The 12,210-nt window shown below is 32.5% G+C and overlaps 1 protein-coding gene across 1 annotated transcript in view; it reads left to right on the top strand.

Annotated features, from left to right (window-relative positions):
• Nucleotides 1–10,997, top strand: part of tsc22d3 (TSC22 domain family, member 3) — a 66,041-nt gene extending 55,044 nt beyond the window's left edge. Inside the window, exon 2 of the mRNA XM_087280294.1 lies at nt 9,319–10,997. Within this exon, the coding sequence (XP_087136420.1) occupies nt 9,319–9,460 (142 nt within the window). The 3' untranslated portion in view covers nt 9,461–10,997. The remainder of the gene's footprint in view (nt 1–9,318) is intronic.
• The last annotated feature ends 1,213 nt before the right edge of the window (nt 10,998–12,210 follow it).

Genomic DNA, 12,210 nt, shown 5'->3' with positions numbered 1-12,210 from the left:
AGTGTAAAAATAAAAACTCTTACCTGACATCACAGACAGAGTTTAGACTAAGCGGGTATTAGGTAATAGTTCAATTACAACATTAAAGTCTTAAGTTGCATGAGTATATTTGTAATATTAGCCAACAATACATTGAATTAGTTCAATTATTGTTTTATTTTTATGGCAGTATCATTAAGTAAATGTCAATGTTTAATACTTAGTTAATATTAAGTAAATAGATCAAAACCAATTAATTTTTTTTAAAAATGTGCAATTCTAAGAAGCTAATTTTGACAACTTTAAGGCATCTTTTCAAAATTTAGATTTTTTTATACCCTCAAATTACAGATTGTCCTATTCTAACAAACCATACATAAATGGAAAGCTTAATATTTGGCTTTAGGAAGATCTATAAATTATCATAATATAAATAAAAATACTCCGATGACAGGTTTTGTGGTCGTAGGTTACAAATGTGCAAACAAAAACATATTTTTATTATTATTATGGTTTTAGCCATAAGTATGCAATTTTCTCACAGTTAAAATAACTCAGACTGACATTTTAATTTGGGACTTCACTCAAGGTATGATGCTTAGTGCTTGTTAAAACTATGTATTCAAAATGAGTTCAATCAACACAATTATTAAGCTTTTTTTGGGAAAAACTTAATTATTTTAAGTTCAATGTACTTAAATTTGTGAGAAAAAAACACTATAGTTACCTTAATCAATTTTTGTTGAGACATCTTGAAGTAATCGTGTGGAAGCCAGCATTTTTACAGTGTAGGCTTAAACATTGTCTGTAAAACTGGAGGCAAATGTAAAATTGTCCACACATGGAAGATATAGCTATACAGCGCAATTATTTAGACAAATGTCATCCCCTAAGAATGCAAGTTTATGATTGACTTTTACAATTCAAACATGCAATAGCATCACATGCTGCTCACATTTTACTACATGCAATGAAATCTTTTTATGTGAATAATCAAATCGAATTCTTTCTGCTAATGACAAGCATACAAAGGTAAATGTCAATGACCTCAGTGAGCACTGTACTCCGCTCATGATTATAATACATAGACAACATCTTTTGAACTTTCCATTCAACCTATACAACTTTCAATAAAAAACAACTTAATATAGCAATATTAATATTAATATATTCAATAAAAAACAGCTTAATATAGCACAGGTACATACATACACAAACCTAGAGCCGAGATTACAATGGCTACTGTGTTGTAATAATCCAGAAGGCTTCAGGGCCTAACGTAGAGTGAAATAAGAGCTGGCGTGTGAAACTCTCGTCTTTCTCTCTTTAGGAGAGCCACATTTAGTGAAACTCAAGCCCGAGATCCCTCGAGACAGACTTTTACGTAAGATCCAGATCACTGTATTTCTACTAAAGTTCCTATAAGGCAAACGGTAATCATGTAGACTGGAAAGGTTATTGGTTATGTCCACTGGGTGCTATTGCAGATGGGTGGAGGTTTAAAAGGAAATGACTTCTGGAAATATCAGAATACAAATGTACTCTGATCCTGGAGTTTCATTAACGCTTTATTGCTGCTATTATAATCGATACGCTCCATCAAACTAAAATCTGCTGAACCGCACTGTACATTTATAAGGTGTAAAGGCACGCTGCCTTTTTTTCATACGGCAGTTTCCAAACTTTTTTTTATGTATTTAACAGGCACATTTATCGAAAAACTATTTGCATTTCTGTATTTTCGTTTTTATACACATTATAGTTTTTATTTTTTTATTTAGTTCTTGTTTTCCCATGCAAACAATGGGCTATATGCACATCTAGTGTTTTTCAACCAATGATGAACTTCTGGTGAAAGGTTTATTTGACTATTTTCAATTTTAAAAGGTTCGTTTTACAGCATTGATGCTGTAATGGAATTTAAACATAATCAGTTAAAGACTTAAGCATCCATTTGGTTGTTAAAGTAAAAAAACAAGATCTGAAACACTGTTTAAACTCAAGGTGCCATCATTATCAGCAGAAACTTAATTTAAACACTGTGGTAAAATTAATTTCCATATTTTAAAGACGTGGCATGGAATATTAAGCTAATGCAGTGCTTCGTGTTTTGCCTAATACCCAAAATTATATAATATCTTAGCCAGGCATTGAAGATCGCTGATAAAGAAAACAGATTTTAAATGCAGCGATTTTGTATAGGATATCAATTCACCGGAAGCCATGAGACTGGTTGACTGAAATAAAACGTCTGTGTGCATATACCCTATTAAATCCAAAACCTTTGGCGGCCAATATATATTATTTCATAATGTTTTTCTCTGTCATGATGTACTGTAATAGACAACATGACTGTCAATGAACAAACTTTAGCAACATAATATTGAATTTTTCTCTAATTTTTTTTATTGTGATTCTATATAAATAATGGTAAAATCGAGTGTTAATCAAGTTAATGGTTTATATATATACAGATGAAGTCAGCACTGAATTATTAGCACCAGTTTATTTTTGTCCCCAATTTTTGTTTAACAGAGAGAAAAATTTTTTCCACACAATTCTAAACATAATAGGTTTAATAACTCATTTCTAATAACTAATTTATTTTATCTTTCTCATGATGACAGTAAATAATATTTTACAAGATATTTTTAAGAGACTTCTGTGCAGCTTAAAGTGACATTTAAAAGCTTACCTAGGTTAATTAGGTTAACTTTAAGGTTAAGGTAATTATAGGAGAGTTATTGTGTAATGATGGTTAGTTCTGACTATTGAAAAAATCTAGCTTAAAGGGGCTAATAATTTTGTCCTTAAAATAGTGATTAAAAAATTAAAAACTGCTTTTATTCTATAGCCGAAATAAAAACTATTATCTGACATACTGTGAAAATTTCCTTGCTCTGTTAAACATCATTTGCGAAAAAAAATTAAAAAAATAAATAAAGGGGGGCTAATAATTCTGACTTCAACTATATATATATATTTTATATATATTTTGGGAAAACTTTATTTACTTACTGTTTTTACTGTTTTTATATATTGGTTGTTCATAACACAAATAAAATTATGCAATTAATAGGTATTAAGATTCTGGAATCTTTGCAGCTAAGTAACCATCGCTGGTCAATGGCACAATGTTCAGACTGACTTTACTGATGATCTGGCATTTATTCTGCTTCCCCAAACAGCTGCAAGACCTCTGCTGTTACACAACTCTCAAACATCTGTTTCAGTTTGGTGTGCTGGGAGGCTTTTCTAAGTCAAGGCCTGGTGAAATGCGGCCAGGTTTGCATGCGAGTGCAACTGGGAATTGGACTTGTTTGTCCTCTCGTGTAAATATAGGCTCACGGTAGGCTGTTTGTGCCATATTTCAGCGGCGTGACATTATTTCCTAAGCCTCAGATCTAATACCCTGTTGTGGAAAATTATTGAGTGTGATCCGGCAAGCAAACGTTGTTACCTCATTCTCACTTTATACAAACAGACTCCCTCTCACTCCCAGGTGCTTCCTGTAGAGACAGAATCAAATGAGACAGATGTTTACTTCAGGATTTTTTCTCCCCGATTCTCTAGAAGAAAGTTAAAGGTATAAATAGACAGAATCATAATGAGCTTGAAGTGTTTAGTACTTTTATGAAATGCTCAGACTGGTGTTCAACTTAAAAAATCAATTGATTAAAATTGCGCATATTTTACATCACAGCAACTGAAGTCTGAATTCAAATCTATATAACATATATAAGAGCTAAAGACTATTAAAATTTGTGGTAAAAAATATTTGTTATGCATTATGGTTTATGCCTTATGGTTTTCAAAATGTAATATCTTGACAATGTTTTCTTAAAATCGCAACATTTTTACAACGCTTTAAGCAGTCTTTCGATGCTTACATTGACAAAAGCTAAATTTTTGCTTTTAAAAATATACACATTTATTTTATGATAAAATGATAAAACTTTAATATGGAAAATTCTCACATTGGCTAATTGTTTCTTAGCTTGTATATTACTGGATGTCGAGCACTGATGAATGATTTTATTTTACTAAATAGAATACCTATATGAATTTAATGTAGTGTAATTAACAGACAATACCATTGGTATCGGTTTCTTTTTAAATTATTATATATATTTTAATAGTCTTTCTTATTTAAAGCAGTTTCTCATTCCATTTACTACATTTCATCTTCGACATATGCAACAGAATTATTATTTTTGGTTCCAGGATTACCAAAGAAATTGGCCGCAGGTACTTTCAATATGAAGGTCCATTTGACTGGAATACTCTACCTTCTTCTTTTAGATTAATTAAGTCATTTAGTTTCTTAGGACTAATTTATCTTCCTTTTTTAGAACCATTTTGTAAATGTTATTAATTTTGGTTCCAATTTGAATGATTATTAATGGATTATTTTCTTGTGTATATATTTCTGTTTGCCTAATAAGCTATAGACTGTTGGTGGTGGTTAAGGTGAAGCTTCTTGTTTGCTTGACTTGTTTAGTTGTTTGTTTGCTTTAATGTGTTGTATTTACATATGTCTCATCGGAAAACCCCACGGAAATTAGATGGCTTATCCCAAGGGGCTATCCCATTCAATAAATTCTAAAATTTACAAAAAAAAAAGAAACATTTTAATGTCATTCCCATTTTAACAAAAAATATCAAGCAAAATATCAAACAAGAATATGTGCATTTAATTGTTATTTCATTCATGTGCTGCTTGCTATTTTTGCTCTTATACTGAAGATAAGCAAGAGTACATTGTAAAAAATACCGCTCACACAATCGATTTGTGTTGAGACAACATAAGGAAATTAAGCTAATTGAATAGTTTTGCAAACCTAAGTGGATTGAATATAATACAATTTAGTTGAACAAAACCCTCACGAATTGTGTTGTTCCAGCTGATTTTAAATATGTAGTTTAAACCAACAGCCAAAGTCCTTTTATGAGTGTAAATTTACAAAACACACAAAAAAAAGCCACTTATAAACATTTACATACTCATTATAAGAATACACGTTTTAACTATTTTCTAATACAACAATATAAAGTTGTAATAAGGGATTATTTATTCATTATAATGCATTACAAAAATCCATTATTAGAGCATTATACAAAACTTTTAGTGTTTACACAAAAACACATTTTGAAGTTACAATTACACTTGATTTGGATGGTCCCATAGAATCTTCTTATTGACAGTTTATTGATAATAAAGGGGCAGCGTGGTGGCTCAGTGGTTAGAACAGACACCTCAAAGCAAGAAGGTCAATAGTCCTGGCTGGACCCGTATAGGCATTTCTGTGTGTCTGCATATTCTCCCCACGTTGGAGTGGGTTTTCTCCGGGTGCTCCGGTTTCCCCCACAATCCAAATACATGCGCTATAAATGAATGGAGTAAACTAAATTGGCTATAGTGTATGTGTGTGAATGTGAGAGTGTATGGGTGTTTCCCAGTACTGGGTCGCGGCTAGAAGGGCATCCGCTGTGTAAAACATATGCTGAATAAATTGTTAGTTCATTCTGCTGTGGCGACCCCTGATGAATAAATGGACTAGGCTGAAAGAAAAATTCCTGAATAAATGAATTGATCATAAAGCCTTGTTTACATCTCAAAAATTCAGCCTTCAATTTTTAAGGTAAATCAAATCAACCTAAGTCATTACAATCACATCAATTAAACTCACTTAAAACATCAAGTTTAATAGGTATAACTTAAAAAAAGTTTACATATGATTAAACATTTAAAATGTTGTCATTTTTTTTTTAAAGTGTGGCATTAAGATGAGTTTTTGTAGATTTTGATATCAAGTGTATGCACATTTAAAGGTGTATAAAGCATGTTGATATTGTCCACTTTGAACTACTTGACTAAATGTAGTCTACAATGTTTTCCTAGTGTAGATTACAGTATGCCTACTGACCTAATTCTTAACCATTATGGGATGTTTTTTCAAAGTGCAGACATGATTTCAACTTTTAACTGTAATTTAATCTTTTCATGAGGTGAAATGCAGGAGTAAAATTACATGACCCATTATTCAACTAGGTTTGTGTGTAAGTCATAACCACAGATATGTGCAAAATCTCCATTGTACAAACCACAACTTTAGTTCTTTGTGATGCGACAGCATGTTTTTGCTTGACTAGTGTTTGTGTACGTACAGACTTGTGAGTCGTGACCTTTAGTTACACTTGAGGCCAGAAAGTACATAATTCCCCATAAATTGAATCTTTTTTTAAATTCTGTTATATTAATTTGAGTGTTTTATTACAGCTACTTCGAGCCAAATAATTGTGTTCACAACTCTCGTGATCTAAAATTGACTGCCCATACTTTAAAAACAATCTTCTGAATGCTCTCGCTGTTTTGCAGCAGGAGTAAACAGTGACTCTTTGGAGCTAATTAAGTTAATTTGTCCTCAAGCACAATATACAACAAACAGCATCCACATCTGTCTTTTATGATATCAGTGTTTTGAATCCACAAGGCCCAATGCTGTTTATTTGAGGTAAGCCACAGTGCTCTTGTTTTTACACAAGATTTCTAAGGGTGTGGGAATGTGATAAGTTTACCACACTCCACCTATAGAAAGAGGATTTGGAAAGCAGTGTTGGTTACTTTCACACGGCCATAAAAGGATGTTGCCTCACGAACACATCTGGGTTAGTAGCTCCACCCTAAACTCTTTACTAATACCAGGGCTGGTGCAAGAGGTCAATATGCCAGCAGAAGTTGGTCAATGACGCTACATGGGTGGCTTGCAGGAATATACAATACACTGTTTAAAAAAAAGGTACTTCTTAACTTTTTAAGTTGAACCAAATTATAAATTATCAAGTCATTACAATAACATAGATTAAACTTAAAACATCAAGTTACAATTTATATACCTTAAAAATGAGGTTGGATTCTAATGAACTAAGTTAAAGGAACACTCAACAATTTTTTATGTTTTATTTTTATTTATTTATTTTGCAAAAATATGCTCTCTTTTGCATGTCAACTACTGTAAAGTTAAACAGTTCAGTTTTATTGTTTTTAAACAATTCAGTTGATCTCCAGGTTTGTCGTGCACTTTTAACTTAGCATAAATACTTGAAATAGATTAGCCCATAGGCATTTTGCTAAAATAATTCAAAAAGAATTTTGATAATTTTCCTATCAAAGCTTGACTTTTCTATTGTTATATTACGTACTATGCCGTAATAAGCCATTTTGTTTTTTATCACAAATTTTTTTTCAGTTTTAGTACACATTGCAACCACAGAAGTGTCAAGCTTTAAACAGAAAATGAATTGAACAGAATTTTAACGAAATGATAATGATCGAATGTTATTGAATGATTTGTGCTATGCTATGCTATGCTCAGCTAAGGTGAGGTAAAACAGCTACCGTCAGTCTCTGAGATTATCTGAATGGATTCAAAATAATAAAACTCAACAGTTGACTTGTAAAATGAGTCAATATTTGCAAAAAAGTGAAGTGGTGCTTTAAAATAGCATAAAACCCTTGTCAAGTCTTTTTGATCCTATTTTCTTACAGTGTAGAGGCCAAAAGTTTGCAATAATATATTATATATATATATATATATATATATATATATATATATATATATATATATATATATATATATATATATATATATATATATATATATATATACACACAAAAAAAAAATTATTCAAAGATGATTCCTTGGATTTACTAAAAAAAATTATATTAGGTTGTTGTAAAGAACATTTGGGGCTGAATTTAAACAAATTAAGTTGAACATTAAGAAATTTAAATTTTGTTTAATTATAAACTAATTTCAAGAGGAGCACATGCTTATGATAGAACATGGCTGGTCCAGCATTAGATCATACCTCAGTATCTTCATTTTGAAGAATCGCTTCTTAAACTCCTACTCCTCAATCCTTTTTAGACAGGGCAGCAAGGTGGCCCAGTGGTTAGCACTAATGCCTCACAACAAGAACGTCGCTGCTTCAAGACCTTACCAGGCCAGCATGGATGTTCTTGGCTGGTGGAAGATGAATCGTACCCAAAACTTGCAAAACTAGCCAGATCAGTTTTACTAAGCATCCCTGTCAGCAGCAGCAGTATTGAAAGGGTGTTCTAAATCTAGGTACAGTGGGTTCAATAATGTCCCTCCACAAAAACACCTTATCTTGGTGAGTAAAAGTTGAAATAATAGCTCAATTGTTATTAAATCATAAATGCATAATGTAGACAGAGTATAGAGGCTAATGTTGGCATTTTTCTTTTTGTGAAGAGAAGAGATTGTGAAGAGAAGTGGCGAAACAAATCCCACAGATCCTTCATTTTAATTTCATTATTGCCAAATACCCATCATACTTTAGAATTTACTTTAAATAATTGGTTAAGAAAGACTTATTTTTATTGGTGTGTTGGCCAACTTAAAGGCTAAGTGTATGTACCTATGCCTATTTAGAGTGGTGAGATGCTACAGTGTTACAGAGGACTTATTTTATTTCAACTTCTAAGTTGCCTATATGTTTGTTATGACTAAATTATGTTAAAACACATATAAACGACTCATTCTTGTAGAAAGGCAAAAGAGCTGTGTGCATGTGAACATTTGAATAATGTCTGACTGTAAACAGGTTTGGGCTTTTAAAAACGTCGGGCCTAACTTTTATGGCCCAACAACTGCTCTACTACAGACGAGCTCTAGTTAGCAATATATTTCCATAGTAATTCATAATTTGTCATTTATAAGCAGGGGCGTTCTCAAGATCTACCTTAGCTCAAACTCCCCTTTCACCCTACAGCATGCCAAATTACCAATCATCAGCTAAGGGTGAAGTCTTGAATTTGTTTGTTTAAATTCTAGTTGTATAAATTGTTTGCACCAATTTTGCAGAAATCTTTTTTTTTTTTTTCAGTGTACTCATCTATTTGAGAAACATTTCATTGTGAAAAATTTGTATAAGGTTTTTGCATTTGAATATATTTGCTATTCGCAAAAATTGTATTTATTTGCTATATATTTGCTAAAATTCTTTTTATTTCTCTTATGACAAAGCTAAATTTCCAGCAGCCAGATTCTTATTTCATTCATTGTCAATTACTCAATAGGCCTGTTAAACGGTTCATTTTGATTGGTTGGTGAAGGTAAGTTGTGCAATATATTTGTTGCCAAATATAACACAAAAAAAGATCCTGCAACTTTATCTGAGTGCCTTTTATGATGTTCTTTTCAAAAAGAGCTTCTTTGTAGGAGCCTGAAGGTAAGATGCTCTTATTTAACAGTGCTGGAATTTTTCCTAGACGCATGAGATCTGAGAAGAACTGTGTCCATCTTTCCCCAGGGCTTTGGAAAACACTGTGAATCGCTGTCTGTGTGTGAGCTGGTACTCCTGTGGCACCAGCCGCATAAAGAATGTGCCTGGAACATCTTATTCTGACCAAGTGGGGCAGAACAAAGACCACCAGCATGAGCTGAGGATTTGAGAGGAAAGCCTCAAATTCAGGGTCTGACCACGGGACAAACACAGCTTGTTTTTCTGCACTGACATGTGTCAAAGAGGGAGGAAGTGAAGTGCACTTATTACATAACTGAAACCTTGTATGATAAACTCAAGAACACCTGAAGATAGCCTTCTGGGATTTGTTTAGCTAGATTGGATAACATAATGTGTACTATGTTTAATGTGTTATCTATGACTCCTTTTAATTAAAGGGTGAGTTATGTGATCCAGATTGTTAACCCTATACTTATATATTGTAAAAATGATACATATAACCAAATATTAGGCTTGTTGTTAGTCATTAGGATTGTGCTTACATTAGATTACAGGTTCAAAACTTTGTAAGTTTCTCAATTCCTATTAGCATCAGATTTTAAATAAATAAACAATTAAATTATACACTGTAAAAAATATCCGTTAACTAACAGGTTCCAAATTTCTTGATTGACATTTTCCCCCATTAATTTATAGTTATGAATTGCATTACAGAACTTAAACTCTGGTCTTGGGAAAACTCAGTGCTGCAGTTTAACAAAGTGACTTTTATTGACATTTTAGCAGTTTGAAACAATATTTTGTATAAGAAATAAAATGGAATTAAGTCTGTAAAATAACAGAAAATTTACTTTATTGTTAGTTTTTTAGATATTTATTTTTAGTATAAATCCAGATATCAATATATACATTCAAGCTATTAAAGATTTCAATAAAATATCACAAATGTGAATAAAAGAAAATGAAAATTAATAAAAAAATCAGAAAACTGGTAATTTACGAATCTTTTTGTGTACAACTATAATGCATGCTACTTTATCAATAAAACAGACATCAATGTAGTAAATAGCTAATTTTGGCAGAGGAATTATTTATTTGTCATTTGGAATAGCAGAGTAGTAGCTGCACTGATCTTGAAGCAGTCAAACTTACTGTTTTGCTATAATTAGCCACTGATTCTGAATGCAGTTTTTAGGCACATAGAATCACATTATTTGCACACATTTAATCTTACATTTCTCTAGATCCATTTAAAATAACTGCGGTAGTCCACTTATCACCTAACACCTCCATTACTAGCTCTGCAATTGTGTTTTGGAATTAGTAGCACAAACTTTGAATCAAATAGATAAACACACAAGGGTGATCCACAGACAAAACCCACATTGCAAAACTGTATATATAATTTGTTAATAGCATTAAAGATATGTATCCCAAGTTGCATACTTATGCACTATTTACTGTAATTATGCTTTTTGTTAAACTGTTTTGATAAAGGGCACGGTTTGCTTGATTTGACTTGATTCGACTTTACCTGTTGGTGCTTGTAATGTAATAGGTGTCAGTTCAACAGCTTTTGTCAAACTCCAATGACTTTATTTTGAAAAAGTAAGTAAAATATACTGTTGTTTTTTAAATAGCATTGTTTTGTGCATGAGACTGTATCGGAAAAGTTGAATTGTTTGTGCATTGTGTTTTTAATAATGTTGTACGTAGCAAAATAAATGTGAGTACATGTTAAGGTCTATTGAGAGCTAAATGTCTCACTTGGTGTTCCATTTCACCAGCACAAATGTATCCTAGAGTTATTTTATTATAAACTACTTTCAAATGAGTAGAATTGTTGTAATTTGTGAAGTATTCTTATTCTAAACATAACGACAATCAAAGAAGGGCCAACTTTTTAAAGAAATGTGTATATTCAATTTTATAACAGGTATGTGGTGTCTGAACAAATATTAGATGCAAGACATTATAATAGAACAATCATGAAATGATATAGCATGCAAATAGTGTAGTCACTTGAGAATGGAATGTATTACATTTGTTTTCAGGACACCTCACCCATAACAGTAACCTTCTAACTTAGTGGCAAAACAAACATATGTGAAGTATGTTGTTAAAGAAACAAAGAAGTGCTTATTTTGCTTTCAGAATGTCAACACACCAGGCGTGGACTTTAAAACCCCTACTTGATGTGCATGTAGAATACTGTGAGGTGCTTTCTTTTGACTCACATGCAGCTGCGTGTGTGAATGCCAGAGCAGAGTGCGACTCTCAGCCAATCAACACTTGGATCCCTTGAGAGTGATCTCAGCATGTCTTTATAAATACACTGCACTCACTGTCTGTCTACCTGTCCACCTGTCTGTCAATCAATCAATCAATCAATCAATCAATCAATCAATCAATCAATCAGTCAGTCAGTCAGTCAGTCAGTCAGTCAGTCAGTCAGTCCGTCCGTCCGTAAGCTAGTATTTATCTTATGTTAATATTATCCATCCATTCATCTATTTCTTCCATCCATCCATCTATCCATTTTTGTACCCCTACCCCTTTCCCATGCCCTTGAAACAGAGTGTAAAGGGAAAGGGCTTCAAAATTTACCCCTAAGAAATGGTACACCACTACAACACCTGTACACGTCATCATATGTCTTGACGTGAGCTTTTGCTTCATAAGAGATCGACGATCACGGCTGCTGTGGTTATTCCAGTTGGGTTATTATCTTCAGGACATCATTAGAGGCAATGATATAATGTTATCATAACAATATAATGTGGCAATAAGCTCATAACTGTACTGTGCATTTACACACTGGCCATATTCATCAATGTAAACACAAGAAAACAACATAAGCCTTATACCAGACTCTGTAAAAAGGTCATTCCAGCCACTAGATTTTTCTGACAGGGTATTCGAGTATCAAGTGACAGAATGTTGTGGGACTGCTATACA

The sequence above is a fragment of the Danio rerio genome, chromosome 14 (assembly GCF_052040795.2).
Source record: "Danio rerio strain M-AB ecotype USA chromosome 14, GRCz13ab, whole genome shotgun sequence".
Lineage (NCBI taxonomy): Eukaryota > Metazoa > Chordata > Actinopteri > Cypriniformes > Danionidae > Danio > Danio rerio.
This window is presented reverse-complemented; position numbering and strand designations above follow the sequence as displayed.